The 26,911-nt window shown below is 51.0% G+C and overlaps 1 protein-coding gene across 9 annotated transcripts in view; it reads left to right on the top strand.

Annotated features, from left to right (window-relative positions):
- Window positions 1-9,328: 9,328 nt before the first annotated feature.
- TMPRSS5 (transmembrane serine protease 5) overlaps window positions 9,329-26,911 on the top strand; it is a 102,106-nt gene continuing 84,523 nt past the window's right edge. For 5 of the 9 annotated variants that reach the window (XR_012381504.1, XR_012381502.1, XR_012381503.1 and 2 more), the window contains exons 1-11: window positions 9,329-9,453; window positions 10,000-10,091; window positions 12,593-12,716; window positions 13,055-13,153; window positions 13,627-13,749; window positions 14,828-14,963; window positions 15,319-15,432; window positions 18,076-18,254; window positions 19,827-19,925; window positions 20,406-20,548; window positions 20,798-20,950. Coding sequence is in view for 5 of the 9 variants with exons in the window: in XM_073903765.1 (XP_073759866.1) it covers window positions 10,089-10,091; window positions 12,593-12,716; window positions 13,055-13,153; window positions 13,627-13,749; window positions 14,828-14,963; window positions 15,319-15,432; window positions 18,076-18,254; window positions 19,827-19,925; window positions 20,406-20,548; window positions 20,798-20,950 (1,173 nt within the window). In the remaining 4 variants the exon portion in view is untranslated. Of the gene's footprint in view, window positions 9,454-9,999; window positions 10,092-12,592; window positions 12,717-13,054; window positions 13,154-13,626; window positions 13,750-14,827; window positions 14,964-15,318; window positions 15,433-16,166; window positions 16,211-16,950; window positions 17,114-18,075; window positions 18,255-19,826; window positions 19,926-20,405; window positions 20,549-20,797; window positions 20,951-22,076; window positions 22,220-26,911 lie in introns of those variants that run through there. The other 4 variants (XM_073903767.1, XM_073903766.1, XM_073903764.1 and 1 more) reach the window with 4 other exon arrangements.

The following is a 26,911-nucleotide window of genomic DNA, read 5'->3' as shown; positions in this document are numbered from 1 at the left end:
GGAGAGAGGGACTTATTTTCTGAGTCACAGTCTGATCAGTCGTTAAACATTGATTTAAAGTGTCAGATGGCTATTGCTGAACTAGAGCAGATGTTTGGGAAGTTATTTTTAATCAACCTCATGATTGATATTTTTCGCTACTCCTTTTTGTCTCAATTAAAGCAGATGAAAAATGTCCTTTGTGTCCAGTAGTGACACCACCGACTCACCATGTGGGGAATTCTTCTCACAGTCCAGATCTGGCTGAGTGTTCCACAAACATAAGTCTTCAGATAGAAATTTGAATGGCTCCCAAAGTAAATGGCTTTTAAACAAAGTTTGAAAAAAAGTCGTTGCTTAACAAAATGAGCAATTTGGGGGGGGGTATTTTATTTATAGTATGTAAATTACAAACTTCATATTTTATGAGATTGAGAAATCATCCAGAAACAATGGATGGATCTTTGTAGGCTTAGAAATCATTTCCTAGGGGCGCCTGGGTGGCTCAGTTGTTAAGCGTCTGCCTTCGGCTCGGGTCATGATCCCAGGGTCTGGCGATCAAGCCCCTGCATCGGGCTCCCTGCTCGGTGGGGGGCTTGCTTCTCCCTCTGCCACTCCCCCTGCTTGTGTTCCCTCTCTCGCTGTGTCTCTCTCTGTCAAATAAATAAAATCTTTAAAAAAAAAAATAAAGTCTATTTTGGGCGCCTGGGTGGCTCAGTTGTTAAGCGTCTGCGTTCGGCTCAGGTCATGGTCCCGGGGTCCTGGGATCAACTCCCGCATCGGGCTCCCTGCTCTGGGGGAAGCCTGCTTCTCCCTCTCCCACTCCCCCTGTTTGTTTCCCTCTCTCGCTGTCTCTCTCTCTGCCAAATATATAAATAAATAAATCTTAAAAAAAAATAAATCATTTCCTAGAATACAACTTGGGTAACTTTTTGTCTGAATGTTTGAACAAGGCAGGCCTTGTTTCCCTAGCCTCTTGGGAATGCGTGCTCCTGTGTGGGGAGGAGAGAGCTAGCCGCTTTGTCTGTCCTTCCCACTTTTTATGGCTGCCACGGTGGCTGATGCAGGGGGAGTTCAGGGCAGGACAGAAGGGGGCTAATTTTTTTTTTTTTAATTTGAGGACTATGATGTGCTGGTTACTGGGTAAAGTGCTAGGAATAACTCTATTTATTCAGGCATACCTTGTTTTATTGCACTTCGCTTTATTGTGATTTGCAGATACTGTGTTTTGTTTTGTTTTTTACACATTAAAGGTTTGTGGCAACCCCCCCATCGAGCAAGTCAAAAATGACACCACTTTTCCACAGCATTTGCTCACTTCGTGTTTCGGTGTCACATTTTGGTAATTCTTGCAATATTTCAAATTTTTTTATTAGTAGTATATTTGTTAGGGTGATCTATGATCAGTGCTTACAGCTTGCTGAAAGCTCAGTTGATAGCGTTTTTTAGCAGTATTTTTTAAATTAAGGTGTGTGCATTATTTTTTAGACATAATGCTATCATTGTACACTTAATGGACTACAGTAGAGTGTGAACATAACTTTTATATGCACCGGGAAACCAAAAAATTCACTTGACTCACTTTATTGTGATATTTGCTTTATTGCTATGGCCTAGACCTGAACCAGCAATATCTCCAAGGTACTCCGGTACGAAAAGAAGCTGCTAATTCTGGATTTGGGGGATTAGGCGAGATGTTTGGTGATGGGTTGGCAGTTGAATTATATCGTGAAGCACCTGCAATTTCCTCTTTATGAAAAATGAGTGAAGGACATTCTAGGCTGTGAGCACAGTCTAAGTGAAGAGTGGGAGCGAAGGTCTGCTTGAGGAATATTCTAGGACTTTGACGTAGTCAAGAGTAGAGTACAGCAGGAGAAACGATGCAATGCAACACAAGGCCGAAAAGATTAGTTTGAGACTAGATCATGATGTGCATTGAATAGTTAGACTTAAAGAATTTGAATTTGACCCTGAGGGGAATGGGGAGTTAGTGAAGGTTTATATAAGGAGCAGAGTGGCCTGGTTTGACCTTTGTTTTAGGGAGGAACCCTGGTAGCCACATGGAAGATGGGTTGTGTGGGGTTGAGAAGGAAGGCAGGGAGATTGTTTAAAAAGCAAGAGATAATAGGAGTCTGAACTGAGGTGGGGGTGGGGAGTGGCGGGTAGAACTTTCCTGACTGGACAGGCTGGTGAAGGAGAGGTATAAAACAGGCTGGCACATCTTGATTGATTGCTTCAACAAAACTTTACTGGGCACTTACCACGTGCCAGACACTGTGTGCAGCTGAACGGACAAAGATGAAGGGACAGTGTCCCTGGTCTTGAGGACTTTACGACCAATTAGCCCTCAACCATGTCCCACATGCGTGTGATTCATGAGCTACTAGTGCAGGGGCTGTTGGGGGAAGGTAGAGGGACATTTAACTTGGGTCTTAAAGGATGGTGGCAGGCTTATTATGTCCCTGAGCTGCTTTTTAAAAATGGTTGTCATGGGGCTCCTGGGTGGCTCAGTCAGTTAAGCGTCTGCCTTTGGCTCAGGTCATGATCCAGTCCTCGGATCAGCCCTGCGTTGGGCATCCTGCTCAGTGGGGAGTCTGCTTCTCCCTCTCCCTCTGCACCCCCCCACCTCCCGCTCATGCTCTCTCTTCCTCTCTCTTTTTCTCAAATAAATAAATAAAATCTTTAAAAATGGCTGTTAGGGTTCTGGGGATAAGGACCGACATTTACCTTAGCTCTAAAGGCTCTGCCTAATCTGGTCCACCCACTGTCCCAGCTTCCACTCACATCATCTCCATTCTGCTCTCTGGCTTTCACTTCTTATAGTCCCTGGGTGTCAGCAGACTCTTCTGCCACAGAGAATTTGCCCGTTGTCTTTGCCTGGAGCACTCTCACCTCTCCCAGATCCCATCTGAATCATCTCTTCCTTAGAGATGTCTTTCCTGAGTCTTCAGACTCAGTCATGTCTCTCTGTTACATGCTTTCATTAGTACCTTGTACCTCTCTCTCATAGTACTTTTTTCAGAACTCTAAGTGTGCATGTTATGTGGTCCTTTGATTCATATGTGTCTCCTCCCACTAAATGGTAAGCTCTTTAGGGCACAAATTGTGTCTGGTTTTGCTCAGCATTGTTATCTTCAGTATTTGCACAGTGCCTGGCACATAGTACACTCTCAGTGAATGCATATTGGCTGATTGATGGGCTAAAATCATTAATTAAAGGAGGAAGGGCATTTCAGGAATGAGGAGCAACATGAACAAAGGTGCAATGGTTTATTCTGGGGATATTCTAGAAACAACCAGTGACTGGCTTATGGGAGGGAGGTTAAAGGGGAGGAAAAACAATGAGGCTAGAAAAGTATGTTGGGTAAACTTGGGAAAAAACCTGTACCATGCTAAGGACACCCTGGGTGCGAGTTAGGTGCACCCATTACACCCCGTTCTTCCCCCATCAGAGATTGCATTCTAATTGTTGGCTTGATAGAACGAGCCTATGAGCTCCTTGAGGGCAGGGGCTGTGCCTGACTTATTCACTGATGTAACTCCAGAATCTAGGAAAGTGCCTGGCATTTGGTAGGAACCTACAAAACACTTGTTGAGTGAATGAATGAGCAAATGAATCGATGCTTTTATCATGGGAGCTACGGTGAGTTATGGAAGGTTTTTTTTTTTAAGTTTTTCTTTATTTATTTGTCAGAGAGAGAGAGAGCACAAGCAGGGGGAGTGGCAGGCAGAGGGAGAAGCAGGCTCCCCGCTGAGCAAGGAGCCTGATGCGGGACTCAATCCCAGGACCCCGGGATCATGACCTGAGCTGAAGGTGGCCGCTTAACCGACTGAGGCACCCAGGAGCCCCTGGAAGGTTTTTAAATATTTTTAGTTTTGCTCTAGGAAATGTTACTTTGGCAGCAGGGTACAAAAGAGGAGGGTCCATTTTCACCTGTTTTATCCTTCTGTATTGATAGTTGAGCAGTGAAGGAGGAGTGAAGATACGCATACTGATTAGAATGGAATAGACTAGGGGCAGCTGTTACAGTTCTGGGGAAGATGCTGGTGGATGTTTAGGGTGCTGGAAGAAGGGGTAGATTTGAGAGCTGTCCTATCTGAATGACTGGGCGGAAGGTCAGGAGTTGGGAGCAGGCAAAGATGACCCCAAGATATTCAAGATTTCTATTTGCCAAGGAAGAGTCAGACTTCTTGCCAGTGAGGTCTTGCTGGGGAGAAGAAGGGGGAGGGAAAGGAGAAGATGGAGTGGGGGCCATCTCTAGGCCCTTCAGAGGAGGGTGCCCTCCACACTTGCTTAGGCATCCCCTATTTTAGATTTTGGTCAGAATAAGACAGAAGAGAGTACTCAGACAGCAGTATGCTAATGAATAAGCAACTGATTACCACATGAGACCACATAGCTATTCTTTTCCTTCTAAATACACTTTTATCCATTTCTTTGTATTACAAGCAAGCAAAATGGCAACAGACAGTCATTTCTTCACTGCCTATTAAGACGCAGTAATGGTCTGGAATAAGTTAACTGGATCTCGCATTTTCCCAATTTTTACTCATTTAGCTTCTCTGTTATTAGACTTAGGAATCATTAATTTCTTCACTGAGAAAACCACTCTCCAGAGGGCTGGTTGGAAGGAGGTATGTGGTTGGGTCTCATTAGGCTGTGGGATGGCATTAGAGGGTCTGATGGCTTGAATTAACCCCAGTGGGATGGTCCAAACCCAACTGGGAGGGGCTGGGACTTGTTTGAGGGGACCTGGGGATATTGTAATACAGATGGACCATGCAACAGATGGGGTCTGAGAGTGAGAGATGTGTTCTTGGTAGAGATGAAGCTGAAGAGCGGAATGGGATGGCCCTGAGGGGATACACAGAGCTGTTCAGAATCTTGATCCTGCCTCTCATCCCACGCATGCTGTCACGACGTCCACTGAGAGCACCAAACTCCCTTTCTCTGGGAGAGAAAGAGTGAATGATTATGAGGGCTATCTAAGCAAGTCTGAAATCTGTAGGGCAGGCAGTCAGGAAGGGAAGATCGTGGGCAGGCTTAAATCCACAAAGAAGGGCTGAAGCTGTCATCTACAGGTGGACAGGAAGGGAGCATCGTGAACAGGATGGAACTCCGTAGGCACTGGCTAGAGCCCTGGTCCCTCGGTGGAACTTCTTCTCTCTGAGCCTGCACGTTCTGTGAATACATGACTCGTGGGTGTGTATGTGTGGTAGGCGTGGGAGAAAACCCCGGACCAGATGTTCGGAGACCTGGGTTTGGATGGCCTCCAACTTCCTGTGGCATAGATGGTAGATTCTTTCAACAAACTCTATAAGTCTGAGAATTCTGTATAACTTGAACTCAGGTATTTCCATTTGCATAGAAGACAAATACAACAGTGTGATCTGTCCAAAGGACAGCTGAGAAAGGCCCTTCTTGTTTTTGAGAATAGTGACTGAAGGAGGAGAGAAAGCAAAATTTCAAGGTTCAAGAGTCCAGGCTTATCCTGGTCCTGGGAGCAGGGAGTTGTCAGGGGGAAGAAGGTAGGGGAGCAGGGTCTGGACTAGGTTGAGGCTACATATGAGTCACCATGGTAAAAACAGAGATCCCAGGGCCTTCATGCAGAGGGGTCGTGCTTCAGTTGGCTTCAGATAGTGCCCCCTACGGCACAAAATTTAAGGAGGCATCACCCTTAGGGTATTCAAGTACTGACACTCCACTTGCTAGTGAGTGACTCCTTAAAGTTTGCACTATAGGCCCCTGCTGCCTTACCCTGGAGGTTGGTATTCTCTCCCTGCCAGGGAAACGGCCAGGGTACTCAGAATAGCTCACCTGGAATGGAAGAAGTCCAGAGAGAAAGAGAAGAGAGCCTTCCTAGGTAGCAAAACAGAGAAGGATGGCCAGAAATAGGCCAGTCCCAGTTTAATCTAAAACACACTCTTTTTTTCCCCAGCTTTCTGGAGATTTCTGATTGACAAAACTGTGATTGTAAAATTAAAGTGTACATCTTAATGATTTGATGTCTATGTGCATTGTGAAAGGGCTCTTCTCATCTAGTTCATTAACACATCTATCACCCCACACATTTATTTACTTACTTTTTGGTGAGAGCATTTAAGTTATATACTCTTAGCAAATTTTAATTATACATTGCAGTGTCATAAACTATAGTCACCATGTTATAACTTATATGAGTTACAAGATGAATAAGGTGCTCAGGCCTTCTGGTGGTTATCATGCATGCAAGCTCCATTCACTTTCAGAACTAGGTGTTTTGGGAGCCTGTCCTTCAGGTGGAAGTCTTAAAAGTTGGAGTGCAAGATGTGGAGTCCAAACACTTCCCTCCTCAGGGAGAATTTGAGAATTTTGAGTTCCCTCCTGATTATATGTTGCTGTGCCATGGATGGAGTTTATGGCAAAAGTGTGTCTCAAACTTTCCTGCCAGTTTTCATGTGGATATTTCCTCATTTGCCCTACTGGAGGAGTCAGTAGGGCAAATGAGGTTTCTGGATTTCTTTCAGAGAGAATCGCTCTGTGCGTAACTGTAGATTTGATGTGTCTGTGGAAAGAATTGAATTCGGGAGACTTGTATGTCATTATCTTGAACCAGAACCCTTTATTGATTCCTTCCCCCTCCCCCCCCGTATATGGGCCATACTTTCTTATTTTTTTGTGTGTGCCTCACAATTTCTTATTGAAAACTGGGTTTTAAATAATATAGTACATCAACTCTGGAAATCAGATTCTCCCCATTCCCTAGTGTTTATTGTTGTTGCTGTTTGTTTAGTGACTTTTCTGAATGAATTCTCTAATGTCTATATTCTTTGTCATGTGTGGTCACTGAAGTCTCTGCTCAATTTGCTTAGTGGTCAGTGAAAGATTGGACAGAGATTTGCCTCCGATGCCTAGAACCAATAAGTCTCTCAGTCTTTGTAGAGGGGCTCTATGGACATGTTGGGGCATGCCTTCAACACTCAGCCAGGAAGCTTACAACTGTGCCCTAGCCTTCATTTCCTGCTTTTTCAGGGCATTGAGCTTAGCCAGAAATGACAGCTTGGGACCTTCTTGAAGTCTTTTCTAAGTATGTACACAGTCCTGGGTATGTGCACATTCCTGTTCATGTGCTTACTTTCTAGATTCTCTGGAATATTTCAGAGCCTTTCAAAGTCCCTATGGACACCTCATTCCCTAGCTTTTTATTTTAAGGTTTTTGATTAGCTGATTATTTGCCCCAACTCTTATCCATTGCCTTAGGCAGCCGTAAAGTCCAACACCTGTCTTTGATTGTTTTCAACAAACCTCCTTAGAGAGAAAGCTCTTCATACTGGCAAGCTCAGAATCCAGTCAAATTAAGATAGTCTCACAAAAGGGATCTTCCAGAGAGTTCAAACAATGACAGCTCTCTGGAAATGAGTCTTTGAAGGAACCCTAACCCTGTTCTACCTGTGGCTGCCAGGCTGCTGGTTTTCCTTGTGACTGTGGGATATTGGTTTCTAAGAAAGAGGGTGATGGAATAACAAATTAAAATGCCACAAAGCTCACCGTTCTTACCAAAATAGCGTCGTTTTTCTTTTTAAGATTTTATTTATTTATTTGACAGAGAGAGACACAGCGAGAGAGGGAACACAAGCAGGGGGAGTGGGAGAGGGAGAAGCAGGCTTCCCGCTGATCAGGGAGCCCGATGCGGGGCTCGATCCCAGTACGCCGGGATCGTGACCTGAGCCAAAGGCAGACGCCCAACGACCGAGCCACCCAGGCGCCCCGTGTCGTTTTTCTTGAATAAACAGTTTCCATATTTCTGTAAGCCTCTGGTTAATTTCCAGACTTTTAAAAATTTGATTCTGACAAAATTTTGTCAGTTTTCTCCTTGATTTTATGGCGAAGAGATTTTTCAGAGGTCTTTACTCTGGCATTTTCACTGACACCACCTGTAGTATATTTAGAATGCCCTTCTATGTGATTGCCTTTTCATTTCTCAAAACACAGCTCAAATATCTCCTCTCCTATGAAGTTTTTCTGTGTCCTCTGGGCAAAGGAGTCAGCTCTTTCTTTATCTTCCTATACCTCTGTGTTTATGCCCCTGTTATTTCACTTTTCACAAATAACAGTTATTGATATCTGTTCCTGTGTCTTGTCTCAGCCTGCAGTTTCCTAACTGGTGACTTATTCATTCTCCATGCCCAAACTAGTTCCGGACACACGGTAAGTATGCGTATTTGTAGGCTGAGGAGGTATTTGTTTTAGGACATCTCAGAGCCTAGCCAGGGGATTCTCAGCTCCAGCCACCAGTTCTCTCCTCCTGTTTCTAGGATTCATAGCTGACTTCTGTGTCTTCATTGTATTAGAAGTGTGGGGAGCTCTGTGTGATTACCATAAGCTCAGAGTTGACTGAGTGCATGAGGGAAGTAGAGGGCAAAAACAAAGCCTGTGTGGATGAGGTTTAACAGTAATAATAATGATAGCAGCCAATATTTACTGAGTACATTCTGTGCTAGGATCCCGGGCTAGGAGCTTTATATTCAATATCTCATTCATTTCCAGCACCAGTTCTATGAGATGGGTACTATTATCGTCATTTTTCACGTGAGGCTAAGTAAAGGAAGTGGCAGAACTAGAGTTAGATGAAGGCCTGACTTCTAAAACCCATATTCTTAACCATTCCATCTGAGGGATCCGTGAGAAGCATTTGGAGGAGGGGAAACCACACAAGCCTTTTTCTTCCCTGGCACTTTTTCTGCCTCACTGAAGAGATGTGGTTCCCAGGTGTGTTCAACCCACCCTGGGCTCAGCTGGGCCACCTTGTACTTTGAAGCAAGATAGCACTGAGGGCTCCTGTAGTAACTGGCCTCCAAGAAAGCTGGGTGGAGAGACCCCATTTCCCCAGCATTGGGGTGACAGGTGTAGCCCTGAGGAGAGAAATGACAAAAATTCCTCATTATCATCCCAGTTCCAACATGGTGACAGCCCCAGACTGCTGGGAAAGCCAACCCACACAGAGATGAGATGTAATCCAGAGAGCTCAGAAACATTTCCACAAATGCTAATATCAGTCCTCCCAATACAGCCCTGTCAGCAGGAAGGGGGAATTGTGCTAGCATGCATGGGGCACACTGTTTGGCACAAGGGACCTGGTTGCTAAGCAACTGTAGCTGGCCTCCCCTCCTCCCTGTAACCTTTTTCTCTGTTTCTAAGCTTCTAGTTAGCAGATGGGAGGGGCTGAAGCTGCCCAGCCCAGCCCTTGGCCCCCTTTCCTGCAACAAGGGGTCTATTCATGGTTTCTGAGCAGATTTATTGTCTCTCTGGTGCATGTCTGTGTGGGGGGGGGCAGGGGGAGAATAAAGGGATAAAGGGAGGGGCATATGTGAACTAGGGAGACCTCACCCTCCAACCAAGCTGGCTGAGCTATTTAATCAATGCTGATCCAAGAACAGGAGCAGAACCCTGCCTAGAGACCCCGAGGGTTTACTTCGGTGCCACTGACCTGAATGGTAAGGCTGTACATACATCTGTGCCATCCCTGACCTGGCCTCTCCCTCTTTCTCTCTTTCTCTCTCCCTGCCTCCACCCTTGGGCTTCTAGGCTAGATCGTAGAGGGGGCCCTGTGTGGCCAACCTCCTATTTTTACCCCCAGGGACTGACTTTTATTCTCCTCTCCTGTCCCCCATAGGCCTATCCAAGTGCTTTGCACATAGGCAGTGTTTAGCAAATCACTATTACATTGAACTCCTACTCAAAAGGAGGACCAGGAGATCCTGCACCATTACAGACCGTTGTTGCAGACTACTGCATGAGCTCAAACACATGGATTTGGAGGTAGAGCAACTGCTGGGGCGAGGCCAGTTAGCCCAGAAGCTGAACTGAAAGCCAAGCTCCCTTGATACTGAGACAGGAGAAAAGCCTGGGTATGCCCTGGAATTCTCTCTAGACCAAGCATTGCCTCTTTGCTCAGAAGGACATCAGTTCAAGAGAAACCATGTTCCCAGAGAAGAAACCCCAACCCCAAATGCCGTTGCCACTTCTCTGCTTTCTTATAGGTGCTTGACTGACTCTTCCAAGCCTGTGGTTCTCCAGTCTCATTGCTTGTGCCCTTGAGCCTCATTTCTAGACCCAAGAAAGAGTGTATATGGTAAGGGGCAAGGCAAGACCCCATGTTTCTCCCTGTTGTTGGTGGGAGGACCAGCCCTATAGATCCTGGGCTGTAACTGGTATAGGGGATGGGGAGTAGGGGTGGTGTCTTGCTTCATACAGAAGTTTGGGCTGCTGCCCTGCTTGTGAGCTGAACTGGCAAGGGTGTTCACGGGTCCATCAGAATGATTTCCAGGGTGATTTAGAAGTGACTGATCTGGGAGAGTCTTCAAAGGCCTTTTTTTCTCCTAGCCTGAGGGTCAGGAGCACGAAGTTCAATGGAACACAAAGGCAGGACTGAGGAATATGACAAGAACATTCCATGTAACACATGGAAATCCCATCTAAGCCAACATTGTCTTGGAGTCAGTGTTTCAAGTTTTTATGATCATTGGGTACAACTCTAGGTGTTGACAGGATAAGTTGTAGTCTTCAGAGGAGACGAGTCATATTAACTTTTTTTTTTAAGAGAGAGAGAGAGAGTGCATGCACACTTGTGGGTGAGGAGGTGGCAGGGAGGGGCTGAGGGAGAGGGGGAGAGAGAATCCTTTTTTTTTTTTTAAGACTTTATTTATTTATTTGACAGAGAGAGAGAGCACAAGCAGGGGGAGTGTCAGAGGGAGAGGGAGAAGCAGACTCCCCCCTGAGCCGGGAAGCCCAATGCGGGACTCCATCCCAGGACCCTGGCATTAGGACCCGAGCTGAAGGCAGATGCTTAACCAACTGAGCCACCCAGGCGTGAGAGAAAGAATCCTAAGCAGGCTCCATGCTCAGTGTGGAGCCCAATACAGGGCTCGATCTCAGAACCCTGAGATCATGACCTGAGATGAAATCAAGAGTCATATGCTTAACTGACTGAGCCACCCAGGCACCCCTGGAGTCATTTTAAGTTTTAAGGGGTCTTGTCTGTTTTACTGGATCCTAAGTTCCTTGAAGAAAGGATCCATTGCTTTTACATATTTCTTATTAATATTATTGTTATACTTAGCATTTGCATTGAACTTTAATTTATAAAACCCTTTTGATCATATAATCTTTTGTGGTCTCCCCCCCTGCCTTCCTCCTTAATGTACATTAACTGAGTTCCCACTTTGTGGCAGGCCCTGAGCTAGGCTCTGGGAGACTAGACCAGAGAGGAAGGGCAGAGAGAAAGAGAAGTAAATGAGCACAATATAGGGACACAACAGGTGCCTTATAGATTGAAGAAAGCTTCTTGGAGAAGTGACATCTAAGCTGGGTCTTAGGAGTCAGCTACATGGGGGAAAGGACAGCAGATGCAAAGTCTCTGTGGTATGAGAGCACGTGAAGGCCCAGAGGACTGGCGTGTGTGTTACTATGACCGACTTCCCCTGTGCAGGGAATCATGCTGGCAGGTGTGGGTGGAGAGGTGAGGAAGGGTGAGGGCACAGAGGATTTTGTGGGCCGTGCCATAGGACTTTGGGTTTTTCTTAAAGAGTAGGAAGATTCATTGGGTACTTTAAAAATGGGGTGAGCTTGCTCATGTTTGAATTGTAGGAGGATTGCTCTGGCTTGGACGTTGAGTGGAGATAAGATGTTAGAGGAGGGAGATGACTTGTTGGGTAGTAGTGGTTATCACTCTCTTATTTTCCAAATGAGAAAACTGAAGTTTGGAGAGGTGTTGAGTTAAGTTCACATAGTAGGCTGCAGACCTAGCTTTGAACTGCTGGTCTGGTATTTCTTCCAAGATCTTATTTTCCATTACTCTTCTTCATGGCTCATGAGCATCAGGCAAACATATAGCTTCCTCTGCTCTATGCTTTCCCACCCCCATTCCTTTGCCTCTTCAACTGCCTGGAGTACCCGATGCCCATATATGTCCGTTCAAGCCCTATTCATCTATGAGGGACTGTCTCAGGCTGCCTTTCCTAGGAAGCCTGTTTTGATCTCCCAGTGAGAAGTAACCTCTCCTTTCTTCTGTCATTTAACATGTTCTTTTTTTTTTTTTTTTTTTTTTTTTTAACATATCAGGACCTGACTGCAAATTCTCTGGGGCAGTTAGGGAGTGTTCCATGTTGATTTATTTTGAACTCCCTATAGTGTCCCCCACTGTGGCCCAGCCACTTGGGCTAAATCTTATTTACTGGATAAATGAATGGATGGTGCATTGGGCAGGGGAGAATGAAGAAGGCTGGCACCTAGAGGCCTGAGGAGGGATGTTGAGAGATTCAGCAGATGCCCTTGATGGTTGTGGGAGGCCAGGGAAGGGAGTGGTGAGGAGTGTGGGTTTCTGAATTGGCCCCGTCTGGGTTTGAATACCCACTCTGGTACTTACTGGCTGTGTGAGAATAAGGTGGGTGGGGTTAGGGGTTCCAGGAGAGCAGAGAGGGCCTGGAGGGGCATCAGTAGGAACACACAGAGTCTCCAAGATGAAAAAAAAAAAAAGGCAGTGAATGCACAGCTGAGCTTAGAGAGTGGGGTCTTGTAGTGGGCTGATCTCCCTTTGGTGTGGGGATCCTGAGTGACCAACAGTTATTTCCCCAGAGCCTGATGCCGGATGGCCAACCCCACATGGAGGCTCAGGATGCAGAGGAGGGCCCAGGACCTGGGATCTTCAAAGCAAAGCTGAGAGACCCACTGCGGAGGCCCGAGGCCCAGCAGCAACCCAGTAGGGCGGACTGGGCTATAGGGAAATGACAGGGTGGGGACAGCGACTGGGTAATCTTCCTACATTCCCCAGGTCCTTCTTGAGAGAGCCCCTAGTGGCTGATGGCGAGAGGCTGCCTCACTATTTATCCCAGACCTGCTTTTGCTCTGTTTCCAGTTTGGGGGTTGAGTGGGCTCTGGGGGCCTCAGTGGGGATGGGGCAGGGGGGGGGTTGGCAGGTGCAGTGGGGCAGACTCTAGCCACTGCCCTGTGGCTGCCTAGCCCCATGGTGGGGCCTCGGGCAGAGTGAGGCTGGCAGGCAGGAGCAGGGCACACAGACTCCTCTGCCCTGTCCCGCAGGCTCTCGGGCGGGGCACCGGTGCTCAGGGTGGCACTGCTGTGCAGGGCTGGGAGCCCTGGCGCTGCTGGCTGGTGTGAGCGTCGGCTCCTGGCTTCTCGGTCAGTGCTGGGACCCTTCAGCGCTCTGGGGAGGGCCAAAGAACAGGGCCTGGGGGGTCCCTGTGGGAAGAGACAAGCGGATGTAAAAGGCAGCCGGGACCTGTCTTTCTCATCTCCTCTGAACTGACAGCAGGGGGAAGGAAGGGACTTAGGCTCTGTGTTCAGAGTGCTTTAGTCCTACTGTGGGAAGTGGAAGGTACTTGAGTGGATGACCCAGGAGGCCCAAGTCAAACTTTCTCTAGAAGTCTTCCCCAGTCAGAGGGAGAGAGACAGGGACAGGGAGAGAGAGGGTGTGCTGAGTTAGGTGGGGGCCCGCCTGAGGCTGGGTGGCCGAGGGGGAGTCCCCAGGCAGCCGCTCTTGTCTCTCTCTGTTGCAGGGGTCTTGTTCTGCCCCTTGGCCCTCTCAGGTGGGAGTCCCTCCCTTCTCCTAGCCTCTCGTCTGTGACCCCTCTCCCTGTCCTTGTTCTCTGAAGTGCTGTATGTGTGGCCAGCGGCCTCTCAGCCTGCTGCCGGACCCTTGCAGGATGAGCAGATCCCTTTGAGCTGCTCCGGGGCCAGCGGTGAGGAAGCCTTACTCCCCGTGCTTCCCAGAGCAGGTGGGCCACAACCCCCCAAGCCTACGACTGCCCCCCCCCGGCCCTGAGCCCCTTCACAGCTCTGGGACCCCCACTTCCGGCCAGGGGCAAGAGGACGAGAATGAAGGGCCCTGACGTCACTGCCAGCATCTGGGTCTCCTCCTCTGGCGGGAAGGGAGCGACATGGTCCAGCCTTGAAAAGTCCATCTCAGATTTGGAGCTTTCAGCACTCCCTGGGGGGGCACGGCCAGGAGCCCAGGCTGGAAGGAGGGATGGCAACTTGCCATTTGAGGCAGAGTGAGCCAGCAGGATGGGGAAGGGGGAACCGGTGCGTGTGGGGAGCTGGGGTGGAGCCAGCAGGGGTCCCCACCCGCCCCACGTTGCCCACCCCCCACCCCACCCCCTTCTCATTGTCCTCTCCCCACCAAACATGAGTCGAGGATCAGGAGATTAGGTGCCCAGGCAGGGGCTGGAATCAGTTATAGAAGTTAAACAGTCAGCGTGGAGCCTGCTTTTGCCCGCTGTGCGACCTTGGGCAACACTGCTTCTCAGAACTTCCATTTCCTTCTCTACAAAATGGAGATACAACTATTTACTATGTAAAGTTGTAAGAATAATATGAGCTAATGTATAAAAGAGCCTAGCACAGAGCCTGGAGAAAGCAGATGCTCAGTGGTAACCATCACTAGTATTACCACAAGATACGACACTGGAAGACCTGGACTTAAGTCCTGGATCCATCATGTGCAGCCTCTGTGATCTGGGGCAGGTCGCTTAACCTCCATGCCTTAGTTTTCCCTCTGCAGCATGGGAGGATGGTCATACTCACCCCACAGGGTTGCCGTGACAATGACTGACAGAGCACGTTTAAAAAGCACTTGGTTAAACACCAAACTGGAACGCAGCACTATAAATAGGAGCTATTTTGTTCTCAGAACTGGCCTGATGCCCTGGGGGACAGGGAGCCTGACAACTGGGTGACCCAGATGCTGTCTTGAGGCCTCTTCAAGTCCCCGCATGGCCAGGTCCAGCTCCCCCTGCCCAATCCGCCCCTCCACCCTACAGCAGGTAGGATGTGACTTCCATGCCGTGCCTTCAGTATCTTTCAGAATAAACACTGAGGACTTCTTGCTGGAGGTACAGGTGAGGGCACAGCCAGACTGGCTCCTGGTCTGCCACGAGGGCTGGAGCTCTGCCCTGGGGGTGCGGATCTGCCAGAGCCTTGGGCATCTCAGGTAACTGGGGCCAGACTTGGGGCCCAGGGAAGGTGGAGGGCTGGTGGTGGTGGAGAAAGGGGAGTCGGAGACCTCTATCTGCCCGTCCCCGTCAAAGTGCTCAGGAACGGGCAAGAGGTCATTTTGGCCGTGTCCTGGCCTCTGGGCATGGTGGGGCCCCAGCTCGTTTCTCTCCTTTGAGTATCCCTGCTTTTTAACAAATATGAATCCCAGAAAAGGTCATTGTCAAAGTCTTGCTCCATGACTGTACCGCTGGGGGGATGGTATCTCATGCACATCTTGGTCATGATTATGTACCATTTCCTGTGCTGCAGTAAACCGGTTTCCTCCTGTTCTGTTCCCCTCTTCCACCAAGACTCACTCACCACAAGGGAGTGAACCTGTCTGACATCAAGCTCAACAGCTCCCGGGGGTTTGCTCAGCTCCCTCCCAGACTGGAAGGCCTCCTGGAGGAGGTGTGGCTGCCCAGGTAGGGCTTCTGAGGAGGTTGAGTGGGATCCCTTACTTCTGGTGAACAGTTTAGCAAAAATCTTCGGGTCATGGGAGCGTGGTGGTGAGGACATTGGCCATGTGAGATAGGACACAGAGGAACAGTTCCCAGTCAGAAATCACAAACTGAGTTCATGTGAGTGGGGACTGACTCTGCCAGGAGAGCCCGAGCCCTGTGGGTTTGGGACCCGAGAGGGATCAAGGCATTGGGCCGCTGGGGCCAGGGATGAGTAGGAGAGAGAAGAGGACTTTGGTCCAGCAGGAATTGAGGTTTTGCTAGGAAGGAGGAGGGGGAGAGGAGAGAAAGGAAGGGGCTGGAGAGAGAGAGAGAACAGAGTGAGCCCTGGAGGGGCATGGGGTGAAGTGTGCTATTCTTCATTCACTCCCTTATCCATCTCCTGAACCCAGGTTCATTCAGGGGCCCTTAGTGGGCCCAGCTGGACTTCCCATCTACAAATACTGGATTTGGGCCCTGTGCAAGACAACCCTCAAGGGCCATGACCTCCTGCTGGTGCTCTGGGGTGATGGGACAGAGTAGCATTGCTGTCCTAGAGACCTGTTAATGAGGAGGGGCCTAGGGGCTTGGATGGAGGCAGGATGCAGATGGGGGGCTGCACCGGAGGCCTCTTCTGTCTCCACCAGACAACTGTCCCTGGCCTCCATGGCCTCGGGTGGGCCCCTGCCCTGCTTCTTGCTGCCACCTCTGTTTTGTAGGAACAGCTGTGCTTCCGGCCAGATCGTTTCCCTCAGATGCTCTGGTGAGTCATATCCAGGCATATCCGGGAAGGTGGCAGTGGGAGGAAGGAGTCTCCCCCCTGTCCTGAGCGTGGTGAGCCCCACAGAGAGGCTCAGCTGGCTCTGGGGTGGGATTCCTCGCCCACCTGCCCCTCTGCCTGCTGGTCCCCTCCTGCCCCAACAGAGCCCTGTCCAAGCCTCTGTCCTGTCCCCTACCAGGCCCTGATCTGGGCGGATCGTCCCCTTGCTTCATTTCCTGGCACTACCTGACATGAATTCCGAAGCTCCCGCCCCCTTTCATCTAGAAAGCCCCAAAGGGGATTCTGTTGGCTACTGACTGGTTGGCACCTTCAGGAGACCAAGGAAGGGGACAAACTGGGGGCCACATGGGAGACAATCTGTGGAAATTCTGTCATCTGACCCCCCCACCCCCAATCATCTATGCATCTCTTCCTCTTTCCTCTTCCATGCATCCATCCACGCACCAACATTTTGATCCCTCCTGTGGGACAGGCTTCTCGTGAGGTGGTGGGGCTCCGTGGACACTGTAGGCGTGGTCGCGGCTCTCAGTGACCTTGCAGCCTGATGGGGCAGACACACCCCGATGTGTAATCGGCACTTCGACTGTCCTATCCCCCAAGCTTAGGGCCAGGAATAATAAATGAGAGCTGTCCACACTGGGCCACACTCGCCGAGGTTAGGACTATGCTGGCACCCACCTGTCTTCTGGCTCACCATCTCCCCCGTGCTTCTCTGTTTGCAGAGTGTGGGGCCAGGCCCCTGGCCTCCCGGATAGTCGGCGGGCAGGCTGTGGCTCCTGGGCGCTGGCCCTGGCAGGCCAGTGTGGCCCTGGGCTCCCGGCACACGTGCGGGGGCTCTGTGCTAGCCCCGCACTGGGTGGTGACGGCCGCTCACTGTGTGCACAGGCAAGTCTCGGGGGCTGCTGGCAAGGAGAGCGCCTCAGCGGCCTTTTCTGTTTGGCCCTTGGTATGTCCCGTATAACATGTCCACGTCGGACTGTCTGCCTCCCCGCGTCCATTCTGAGAGGCACGGACTGTTCCGTGCCAAGAACAGCTCTGTACGAATAGCAGCAATAGCACAAAGATTGGTTCTTTGTATTTGCTCAGTTTTGAAGATTTTCGAAGCCTTTCCCATTCACAGCACTCTGTGCTTCTTAATGTTTATCACAACTGTAATTAGATCACCTTCCGTGTAATTATTTGTTTAATGTCTTTCTTCCCCTTTAGACTGGAAGCTCCATGGGAACAGAGACCCTCAGTCTTGTTTACCACTGAGTCTCTTCGTTGATTTTCCCACTGCCATGTCCCCCTGGCCTAGAACAGTCCTGGCAGATAATAGGTGCTTCATAAATGCTGCCTGGAGCAGTGTAGGAATGAATGATGAGTGAATGAGCTCTCTGGACCTCTCCTTTTGGTGGCAGCCAGGGCAGATAGCATACTGCTCGGAGACCAAGGCTAGGAGAGGTGAGGTGACCTCCCCACGATCACAGGTAGTAGGTGGAGAGACAGGGCTCATAGAAGTTTTTCTGACTTGCAGTTAGGATATCACACAAGCCCCTTTGATGTTTGTTATAAAACATGGAGGAGGGTTATTCAGGACAGAGGGGAAGGGAGTTGCAGCTCACCCACAGTGTCTTCCTTCTCTGGCTGGTCTGGAGCATTTATTAAGCACCTACTGCATGCCTAGTATCTTGGCAGCCACTGCAGGGCTACTAGGAGGCACGGTCCCGGGTTCTGGGAGCTCCCAGCCTGGCGATGGGGGCATCCATTAATGGCTTCTCTGGCCAGCTTCCCCCATCTGCCACCTCACTTAGGTCAGCCTCTTCTGCCCCGCCCTTCCCTGGGCTCAACATGGCTCCTGTGTGCAGTTTTAGGCTCTCCCGCCTGTCCAGCTGGCGGGTCCATGTGGGGCTGGTCAGACACAGTGCCGTCAGGCCCCACCAGGGGGCTGTGGTGGAGAGGATCATCCCTCACCCTCTCTACATCACCCAGAATCACGACTACGACATCGCCCTCCTGCGGCTCCGGACGCCGCTCAACTTCTCAGGTGAGGCGCTGGCCAGGGGCGAGCAAGCTGCGCACTGTGGTGAGCGAGGCAGGCCCTGGGGGGCGGGTGGGGGCTGAGGGGAGAGCTCATTTCTGAGGTTCCCTCCCGGGGCCGCAAACCTTAACACATTCAGTTCATTTGGTGACCACAGTGAACTTTGGCGTCGCCTGGACCTAAGCTTGCACCAACTCTTGTGGAGGCTCTTTTGGTGACAAAGTTTCTGACCCTTTGCATAGCTGGGCTGCAAGTGGGCCTTGCCTCAACGTCCCCAGCAGAGCTTCCTTGTTGCTCCATCTACCAACGGGCTGCTTGGCCCCTCACCCCAGGCTGGCCCCAGGTCCCAGCCACCGTGTGACTTGTTACAGTTAATAAGCTTTATTTTCCCAAATGTCTTTCCTTCAGTCCTTGTAGGAGCCCTGACAGGTAGATGAGGCAGGCTGTATAAAGAGGGACGGACGATGACGTTTAGTGAGGAAAGTGACTCTCTGCAAGATCACACAGCAAACCGTTCCAGAGCCTGGTGTCCTGACTCCGGGGTCCGGCTTCTCCACAGCAGCTGCTCTTGAAAGCACCCCCCCACCCCAACATGCACGTGTGCCTGCATCCTCACCGACAAACACACGCACGCGCTCACACGTGCACACACTCGCTCATGCAGTCTTCACACAAGGACGCACGCACGCTCACACACGCTCTGCGCTCCTCCCTCCCGTCACCTGTAGCCTTGGGTTTCCCAAATCACAGTTGTTGCTCCATGCCCTTCACAAATTTTACCACATATGTGTACCCTCTAAACTGTGGCTCAGCAGTTAGTATTTCTAGAGTGACTTAAGTACATTTGAAAGGGGAACTTTGAGTTACGACCTAACTGGAGAACCCATATTACTTGTAGCAAATTTTTACAGTTGTTACTGTAAAAATACCGAGTGAAAACAAGATAACGTTCAAGTTCCAGCTAGCTGCGCTCTGCAGATCTGCTGCGCCCAGGCAGGCCTGCTGTTTGTGTTTAGGTGGAGGTTGGCAGGCACTGGATGGAATCTTTGTCCTGGATGCCCTTGGAGGGGCGGAAAGAGCCCTAACAAGGGAATTCTCTTCCCCGTATACATCAGTGCTTATTTAATGGCACGGCTATGTGCTACTGTAGAACAAGTTTGGGGCCCAACCCTGTAGGACTTGCCACACACTTTTGGGAACAATGCCCCAAGAGGGATCAAACACCCTAAGGAAAATCCAAAATGAGTCCTCATTAGGAGAAATTGGGCACAAAGGCCCAGAAGAAATTCCCATTCTCCCTCAGTCGCCAGGTCAGGGGGTGTGCAGTGTGTCCATTGCCCAGCCTAGAAGGCACCATGCACGTGGCAGTTTATACATGGTCCTCTGTGTCAGTGGTGACCTCCCTGCCAACGTGGTGTAGTGCATGACCTGCACAGCCTTACAGGAGGCCTGGCTGGCGGAGGTGGGGAGCCAGGACTGTTTGAGAGGAGTGAGGAGGACCGTCCAGTCCTGAGGGTGAGGTTGTGGGGAAGGGAAGCTGAGCCCGAGTGGGGCCCAGGACCACCTGCTTCTCCACAGATAGCGTGGGTGCTGTGTGCCTGCCAGCCGAGAAGCAAGATTTTCCAAGAGGCTCGCGGTGCTGGGTGTCTGGCTGGGGCCACACCGACCCCAGCCACAGTGAGTCAGCTCCCAGGGCCCCGGGGAAAATAGGGGTGGGGGGGTGGCGGGACATTGTCCCCAAGATGAGGCCCCCCTCTCTCTCCCACCTCCCCCTCCCCCTCCCCCGGCCACATGGCGGTGCCAGCCCCCTTTTACTCTGGTATCACTGTTGGCCAGACCTAGGAGCCCTGGTCTCCCTGGCCTGGGTCTTTCTGGGAGAACGTTCCATGAGTTTCCCCTGAAGCCACTCCATCCCAGGAGTGCTGTGGCCTCAGCATTGGGGGGCGTATGTGAGTTCTACTCCTCTTCACTCTTACATCTGATGGCCCCGTGCCTCCTTCCCAGGGTCCGTAGCCCCCACCTTGGGCTCCTCTCTTTGGGTCTCATGTCTCCAGGGCCTCTAACCACCTTCCCTCTTGCTGCTGTGTCTTCCTGGCCTTGCTTTGTGCCCCACGGCCTGGCTCTGTGTCCCTCCATCTCCACGTGTACCTCCTGCAGCCCACAACTCAGATATGCTCCAGGACACGGTGGTGCCCCTGCTCAGCACCCAGCTCTGCAACAGCTCTTGCATGTATAGTGGGGCACTCACCCCCCGCATGCTGTGTGCTGGCTACATGGACGGGAGGGCTGATGCGTGCCAGGTACAGCATGGAGGGGGACTGTAGTGGAGGGTGGGAACGGGGGGGACCTGTGGTGGTTTGGCCCCTGCTCTGAGCAGCCACTCTAGGAGGAGGGGTGCCTAGGCAAGTCGAGTAGCATGCTAAGGATTTATGGAGGAGTGAGGCAAGCGGAGATCCCATGCTGGAAGCAGCAGGAGCCGGGAACGGAGGCTCTGCTCCCTCCACCAGGAAGGGCTAATGGCCTCTTTCTCGGTGTCTCTGTGCCCTCAGGGTGATAGTGGGGGCCCCCTGGTGTGCCTGGACGTGGGCACCTGGCACTTGGTGGGGGTGGTCAGCTGGGGCCGTGGCTGTGCAGAGCCCAATCACCCAGGCGTCTACGCCAAGGTTGCTGAGTTCCTGGACTGGATCCATGACACTGCAAGGGTGAGTGTGGGGGCAGGGGTGAGGCGGTCGGGTTTGTAAAGGACCCAACCCTTGGAAACTGTGACCCGCACCTCTTAGGCCTGGGCCCTGCTTGGGGCTGGAGAATGGGGAGGAGGAAGTGATGCTTGTAACACTGAATCCATTGGATTTCTCTGGATTTAAGTGTTAACTAGGTAGGAGTAGACCTGGATGTGTAGCCCAGATCCGCCATTTACTCTGTGAGCTTTGGCAAATTCCTAACCTTGGCAAGCTTCAGTTTCCTGGTAATAGCACCACGGCTACCTGTGGGGAGTGATCCTCTGATGAGTGAATGAGGTAAGACTATGAGGAGCGATCTGCCCAGTGCTAGCTAGGCTTGCAGAGGGTGGTCCGCATGTTATTCATATGCGTGTTTGCTCCTGATTTCTAAGGCAGTTAAGAGTGCCTGCATTCCCTGCACTATGGAGAGAGCTCGGCATTTAGCGGTTTGCATTCAGCAAGGGAGTAATTCTTGTGCAACACTGGTCAAGGCCCTCAACTTCATCCGTTGAGTGGGAGGGCCGAGTAAGATGTGTACGGAAACAGGTTATGTGTATAAAGAACTTTACAAATGCAGGGCGTGATGAAGAAAAGCATCTTTCTGCAGGGTTGGGCACAGGCACAGGTGGTAGGTAATAAATTTTAGAGTTTACAGGGGACATATGCACCCACCTTCTCATTCAAACCTTACAGAAAATCTCGAGAAGCAGATATTTTTTTAAAGATTTTATTTATTTATTTGACAGAGAGAGAGAGAGACAGTGAGAGAGGGTACACAAGCAGGGGGAGTGGGAGAGGGAGAAGCAGGCTTCCCGCCAAGCAGGGAGCCCGATGCGGGGCTCAATCCCAGGACCTTGGGATCATGACCTGAGCCGAAGGCAGACGCTTAACAACTGAGCCACCCAGGCGCCCCAAGAAGCAGATATTTTTAGCTGCATTTGATAGAAGTAGAAATCAAGGTTCCAAATGGTGAAGTGATTTACTAAAATGAACGTTACTGGGCTGGTAGGTGGTTGGGCCACGCTGTGGGTCTGGCTCCTTCCTCTGTCAGCCCAGGACTCCCTCCCTGGTCCCGCCTACAGCCTCATGCTTCCTGGGTCTCTGGCAGGTCCACTAGATGGAGGAGAAGCGGCAGCCTCAGATGCAGAAGGCATGGACCTCCTACCACACAAGACAGTCACCACCCACGGGCCAGCATCCGGGGAGGGCCTCTCCCCTCCCAGGGCCCTGATTTTGAGCCCCTCTTTCTCACCAGAGAGCCTCAGTAACAGGAGAGTGGGTGGGGCTGGGCTGGGAAGATGGGGGAGCTGGGGGGTATGGGGAAGGAGTGAGAGAGGAAGAGGCAGCTGGCGGCAGCTCGGTGCCTGCCCTTCTGCCCTCTCCCCCACCCCCCCGCTCCCAGCCCCACCATCTTTTTGTGCGCATCTTTTGGGAGGATGCTCAGGGATGCCCTGAGACCAACTCTCTCCATGTGCTCTCAGGTGGGGCAGGTGCCTCTCTAGAGGAGCCCCTGGCTCAAGGCAAGGCCAAGTCCATGGAGTCAAGGATCCTGCTGACTCTGCAGTCATTCTCACCTACTGCCTATTCCCTCCTGGCTCTGGCTGGCGCTGCTGGGGTGGGGTGGGGGGGCTTGTAAGAGTGCTCTGGTTGGCGCGGTTTAAAAATGACAATTCGGTGAACTGGTCCAAGGAGCGCTGTTATTAAAGTGAAGTGATGTATGGTCTCGGTCTGCCTCTCATTCTCAGTCTCTCTTTCTGTCTCTGTCTCATACACACATATACACTCCCTCCCTCTCATACTCTCTCTCTCTCTCTCTCTCTCTCTCTCTCTCACATACACACACACACACACATACACACACACGCGCGCGCGCGCGCTAAGGGATAGAATTAAAATTTTCCTCCTATACATATTTCTTAAAGCTCTGGAACAGATTCCTGCTTATCTCTCTAGAATTTTGGCATTCACTTATTTAATTCTTTACATCTCTTAAATCCACACAGCACGATCCGCAGCACATAGCCGCGGCTGTTTGGGTGGGCTGCTGCCACAGGCCTGAGCGCGATTAAGTTAGTGCTCTCTTAGGAGGTTCTGGCTTCCCAAGACCTATGTCTCCTGAGCTCCTGTCTCAGCTCTGGGCCTTCCATCTTGGGGAGATTTCTTTCTGAGTTTATGTCCAGTTAGCATTTTCCTGGTTTAGCTTCTCCCCCACTCTCTCCTCTTTAGCAATTAAAATGCACTTGGCATCTTGTTTCTAAAAATTGCAATGAATTTTTTATGGAGCTTACCCAAGGAAATGCAATTAGCGTTTAGCAACAACACTTTTTTTCGTGAGTTTATCAGCATTTTTTTTTTGAGGGGTGGTACAAATGAATATTCATTCCTGGAGGGTCTGCTCCCTTTCCATGAAGTGCACTTAAACATAAGGGCCTCAATTAAATGTTGCTCTGTCACCTGGGAGGAGGTTGCTGGGAGTCTGCTCTCAAACCGCAGAAGTAGCATGGGAGAGGCTGGGGCGGGTGGCAAATAGCCTCACCCTGTGTTCGTAGACCTGCAGCCCCTTCCCTGAGCTTGAGCATTTACTCTGACTCTGGTAAGTCCCCATCCCCAGAGGCAGTTTCAGGACAGCTTATCCCTCTGGGCAGGGAAGAATTACCAGCAAATCCATCAACTGTGATCTTTGTGGTGTTTCTCATGTCACCCAGGAGCATTGGCTTATTTAAAGGGAGGTTTTTATTTATCATAGTCATTAGAGCTGGTTAATAATCAGTAACATTTGGATATTACAGTTTATCGACGCTGTTCATGTGTATCTCACTTAGATCTCATAATATCTACGCAATGAAGATATGATCACTGTGCCCATTTTACAGGCAAGAAAATCAGTTCAGAAGGATTAAGTATCCCCCCAAGACCCGCCACGAGTAAGTGCCAGGGAACCCTGGGGCTTTTTACCCCTCATCCCCATCGGTGTTTTGCGTGTGGATGAACGAGATGGTCCAGTGTTGCACAGAAGTGTAGACTTGGAAGGTGCTTTATCACCTAGTTGAGTTGCCTGCCTACACGAATGCATTGCCATCCCTGCTTTTTATAGGTGAGGTAAAGCAAAACCTGGGAAATTAAGTGGCTCCTGCCAGAGACCCTTCTTAGGCAATATTCTTACAGATTTCCAGTTCTCCGTGAGATTCACAAATGAGTATCTTCCACAGGAGGATGATAAAGAGAACCCTAATTAGAGAATTTGCTAATAGCGGTTCCCTGTTTACCTACAGAAGCTCCTAGTATCTTTTGCCAGTTGGATCTGCAGACTCAGAGGCTCCCACCTGCCCTTCCTTTGTTAGCATCTGCCAATCCAGCTCTTAGGAAAGTGAGGAGGCGTGCTGGGGCGGGGGCCAGCTGCCAGAGTGCAGGGGTAGAGCTGGGGGCAAGGAAAGGTGGGAAGATTTAGGTCCAGAAGGATTTTAATGGGGACCAGCTGGGTGCCCAGCTGCGTTGAGCTCTGTAGGGAATGCAGAGGTAGAGAAGCCTGATGGCCTTATTGGAGCGATGAGGCTTGTTTGCATAAATTATACAGTGGCCAGCCAGGCACAGGGCTACATGGCGAGGCAGCGATTGCTAAGGGAGCTCTGAGGCCCTATCGTGGAATAAGTCAGGGCATTTCTGTGCAGGAAACCCGTCTCTCCTGCCCAAGGATTCCGTGTCCCACCTGCCTGGGCAGAGCTGGCGAGCCCCTGGGACTTCCCAAGCAGGTCGCTCCTGGTGGCCATGCCCAGGGTTTTCTCGTTCTCTTGTCTACTCCTTCTCCGTGCTTTTGGGGTCTGGAGGGTACAGTGGGGGTGCAGGCTCTCTCTCCTTGATAGACCTTTTACTTTTGGAAGTGCTGGGCTCACCCGTAATAGGACAAAGCTGGAAATGCTATCAATGCTAAAGGCTGGTACAGGAGCTGCTGGGAGATGATTTTCCCCAGTCTCTCCATTGTTTTCTGTGCTCTGCCCTCTCCTGGCCATGCACTGAGGACCCTCCTGGCTACTCAAGAGAGAGCCCAGCTACACCTGCTGCCACTATTCAGCCTCTCCCGGCACCCCTCGTCTGGATACCCCTCCCCCGCCCCCACCTCTCTACTCAGACACATCAGAATGCACTTTGGGTATGCCTCCCCCTCGGGCCTCTGCTTCCTGCTAACCGATTGGAGCCCAGTGTTGTTAATGGCTGCTTAAACTGTCTTCAAGACCACCACCTCTAGAAGGTTCCTAGTAGCAGATCGGGACTAGCATCCTACTCCCGAGGGCAAGGCTGATCTTTCTGACATATTCCAAGACCTGGAAAGTGAGATGCGGAGCAGGCAGGCACCCTCTGTAGACTTATAGCACTCCAGGGGCCCCAGGGACAGAGCAGTCCCAGGGAATCTACTGGAAGGTTTCTGTCTGGACTTGGTGCTGGAGCAGACCAAGCTGGGGACAGACAGAATGGAGAGAGCAGTTCTGGCTCTAGAAGATGCCGATCTTCCACTCGTGTGTGTGCCTCTCTCAGAGCAGCGTGTGAGCTCTAGGAAAGCAGGGGCTTTCACAGGGGCTGGGCTTACCTTCTGAGCCTCCTCCCTTCCAAGGAACCTTTGGCTTTGGCATCTGATGGGGTAGAGTCCCAATCTGGGCCTCCAACCACTTAAGAGAGTGCTGCCCTGAGCTAGTGACTCAGCCTCACTTGAACTTGGTCTTCCACCTGTCAAACAGGGAGTCTGGGCCAGGTAGTCTCCACGGGATCTGCCCTCTCAGCTTTAACTCAAACCTCTGTTACCTCCAGAGACATCTGCCCCACTGTGGAGAGCACCATAGCGTGGTGCTGGGCCAGATGTAAAGGACCAAGCATGTTCTGGCTCCTCAGGCCCACACCAGGACAGCACTCACAGCTGCTCTCCCTTGGGGCTTGCCTTCTGGGTCCTGGGGGGGGTGCGGACCACACCAGGCACACAATTTTAAAGCCATTTTTCCCCATGTCCGTCTGTCTGGCATTTGTGTCGGGGTGAAGGTTTCCGGGACAGGTAGAGCCCCTTGACCTGGCAGTGTTTCAAGTGCTCCCCGGCTCCTTCCTGACATTCGAGGCTCTGTGCAGGGCCTCATGGGCCCCAGCTCCTAAAGACGGTGAAGGAATTTCCTCCCTCCCACAAAGACCACGGACACTTTCCTTCTGCCACCTTTCTCTTGACAGCTCCTAAGCTGGCCTCGGGACCCACTCTGCTCCCCAGCCTCTCCCTGTGCATGAGGAGGAGGAGTGAGGAAAGATTTTGGTTAGCAGAACCATTAACAGGCAGCTTTGGTCCAAACTATCCTCTGTCCCTGGCCATGTTACCAGGCTCACGGAGGGAGAATCCTTTCCCACAGCCCCTCAGAGTGACCCTACCTTCCCAGTTTGCCTAGGATGGTCCTGGTTTTAACACCGAACGCCCTATGTCCCCAGAAACCACTGTCTGGGCAAACCAGGACAGTGGGTCACACTAAGTCCACTTGTATAAAAGGCATTCTGTAAAACCTAGTGCCCCTCGGCCTCCTCCAGTCCTCCTTCAGTCTGACTGGGCTTAAAAGAAACCTGCCCTGGTGACCCAGAGTTGGAGGAAGAGAAGGTTCCTGGGAATTCTCGAGGTCTGGACGGTTTTGCAGATGCTGCCTTGGCCCTGCTGCCCCAGCTCCTTTCCTGTGGCGGTTCCTCAGATGGCAGCCTGGGCAGCGGTACCTCACCTTGCTAGCCTGGCGCTCCCAGTCCCAGAATTTGGGGGAGGCTAGGAAGCTGAGGTAGATATAGTGCTGCTCCTGGAAGCCATGAATATTGATTTCCCCATTTCCCCAGGTCTCACTGATTTCTGCTCCCCAGAGCTGGTACAGGGCTCAGCACGTGGTGCTCACTGAGCCCACTCGGGAGGAGGAGAAGGGGGTGCTGTCCCCTTGGGAG

Source organism: Callorhinus ursinus, unplaced genomic scaffold (assembly GCF_003265705.2).
Source record: "Callorhinus ursinus isolate GAN/ISIS: 27379988/994484 unplaced genomic scaffold, GSC_fseal_2.0 scaffold19, whole genome shotgun sequence".
Classification (NCBI taxonomy): Eukaryota; Metazoa; Chordata; class Mammalia; order Carnivora; family Otariidae; genus Callorhinus; species Callorhinus ursinus.
Note: the sequence above shows the minus strand (reverse complement) of the source record. Positions and strands in the feature narration are given on the sequence as shown.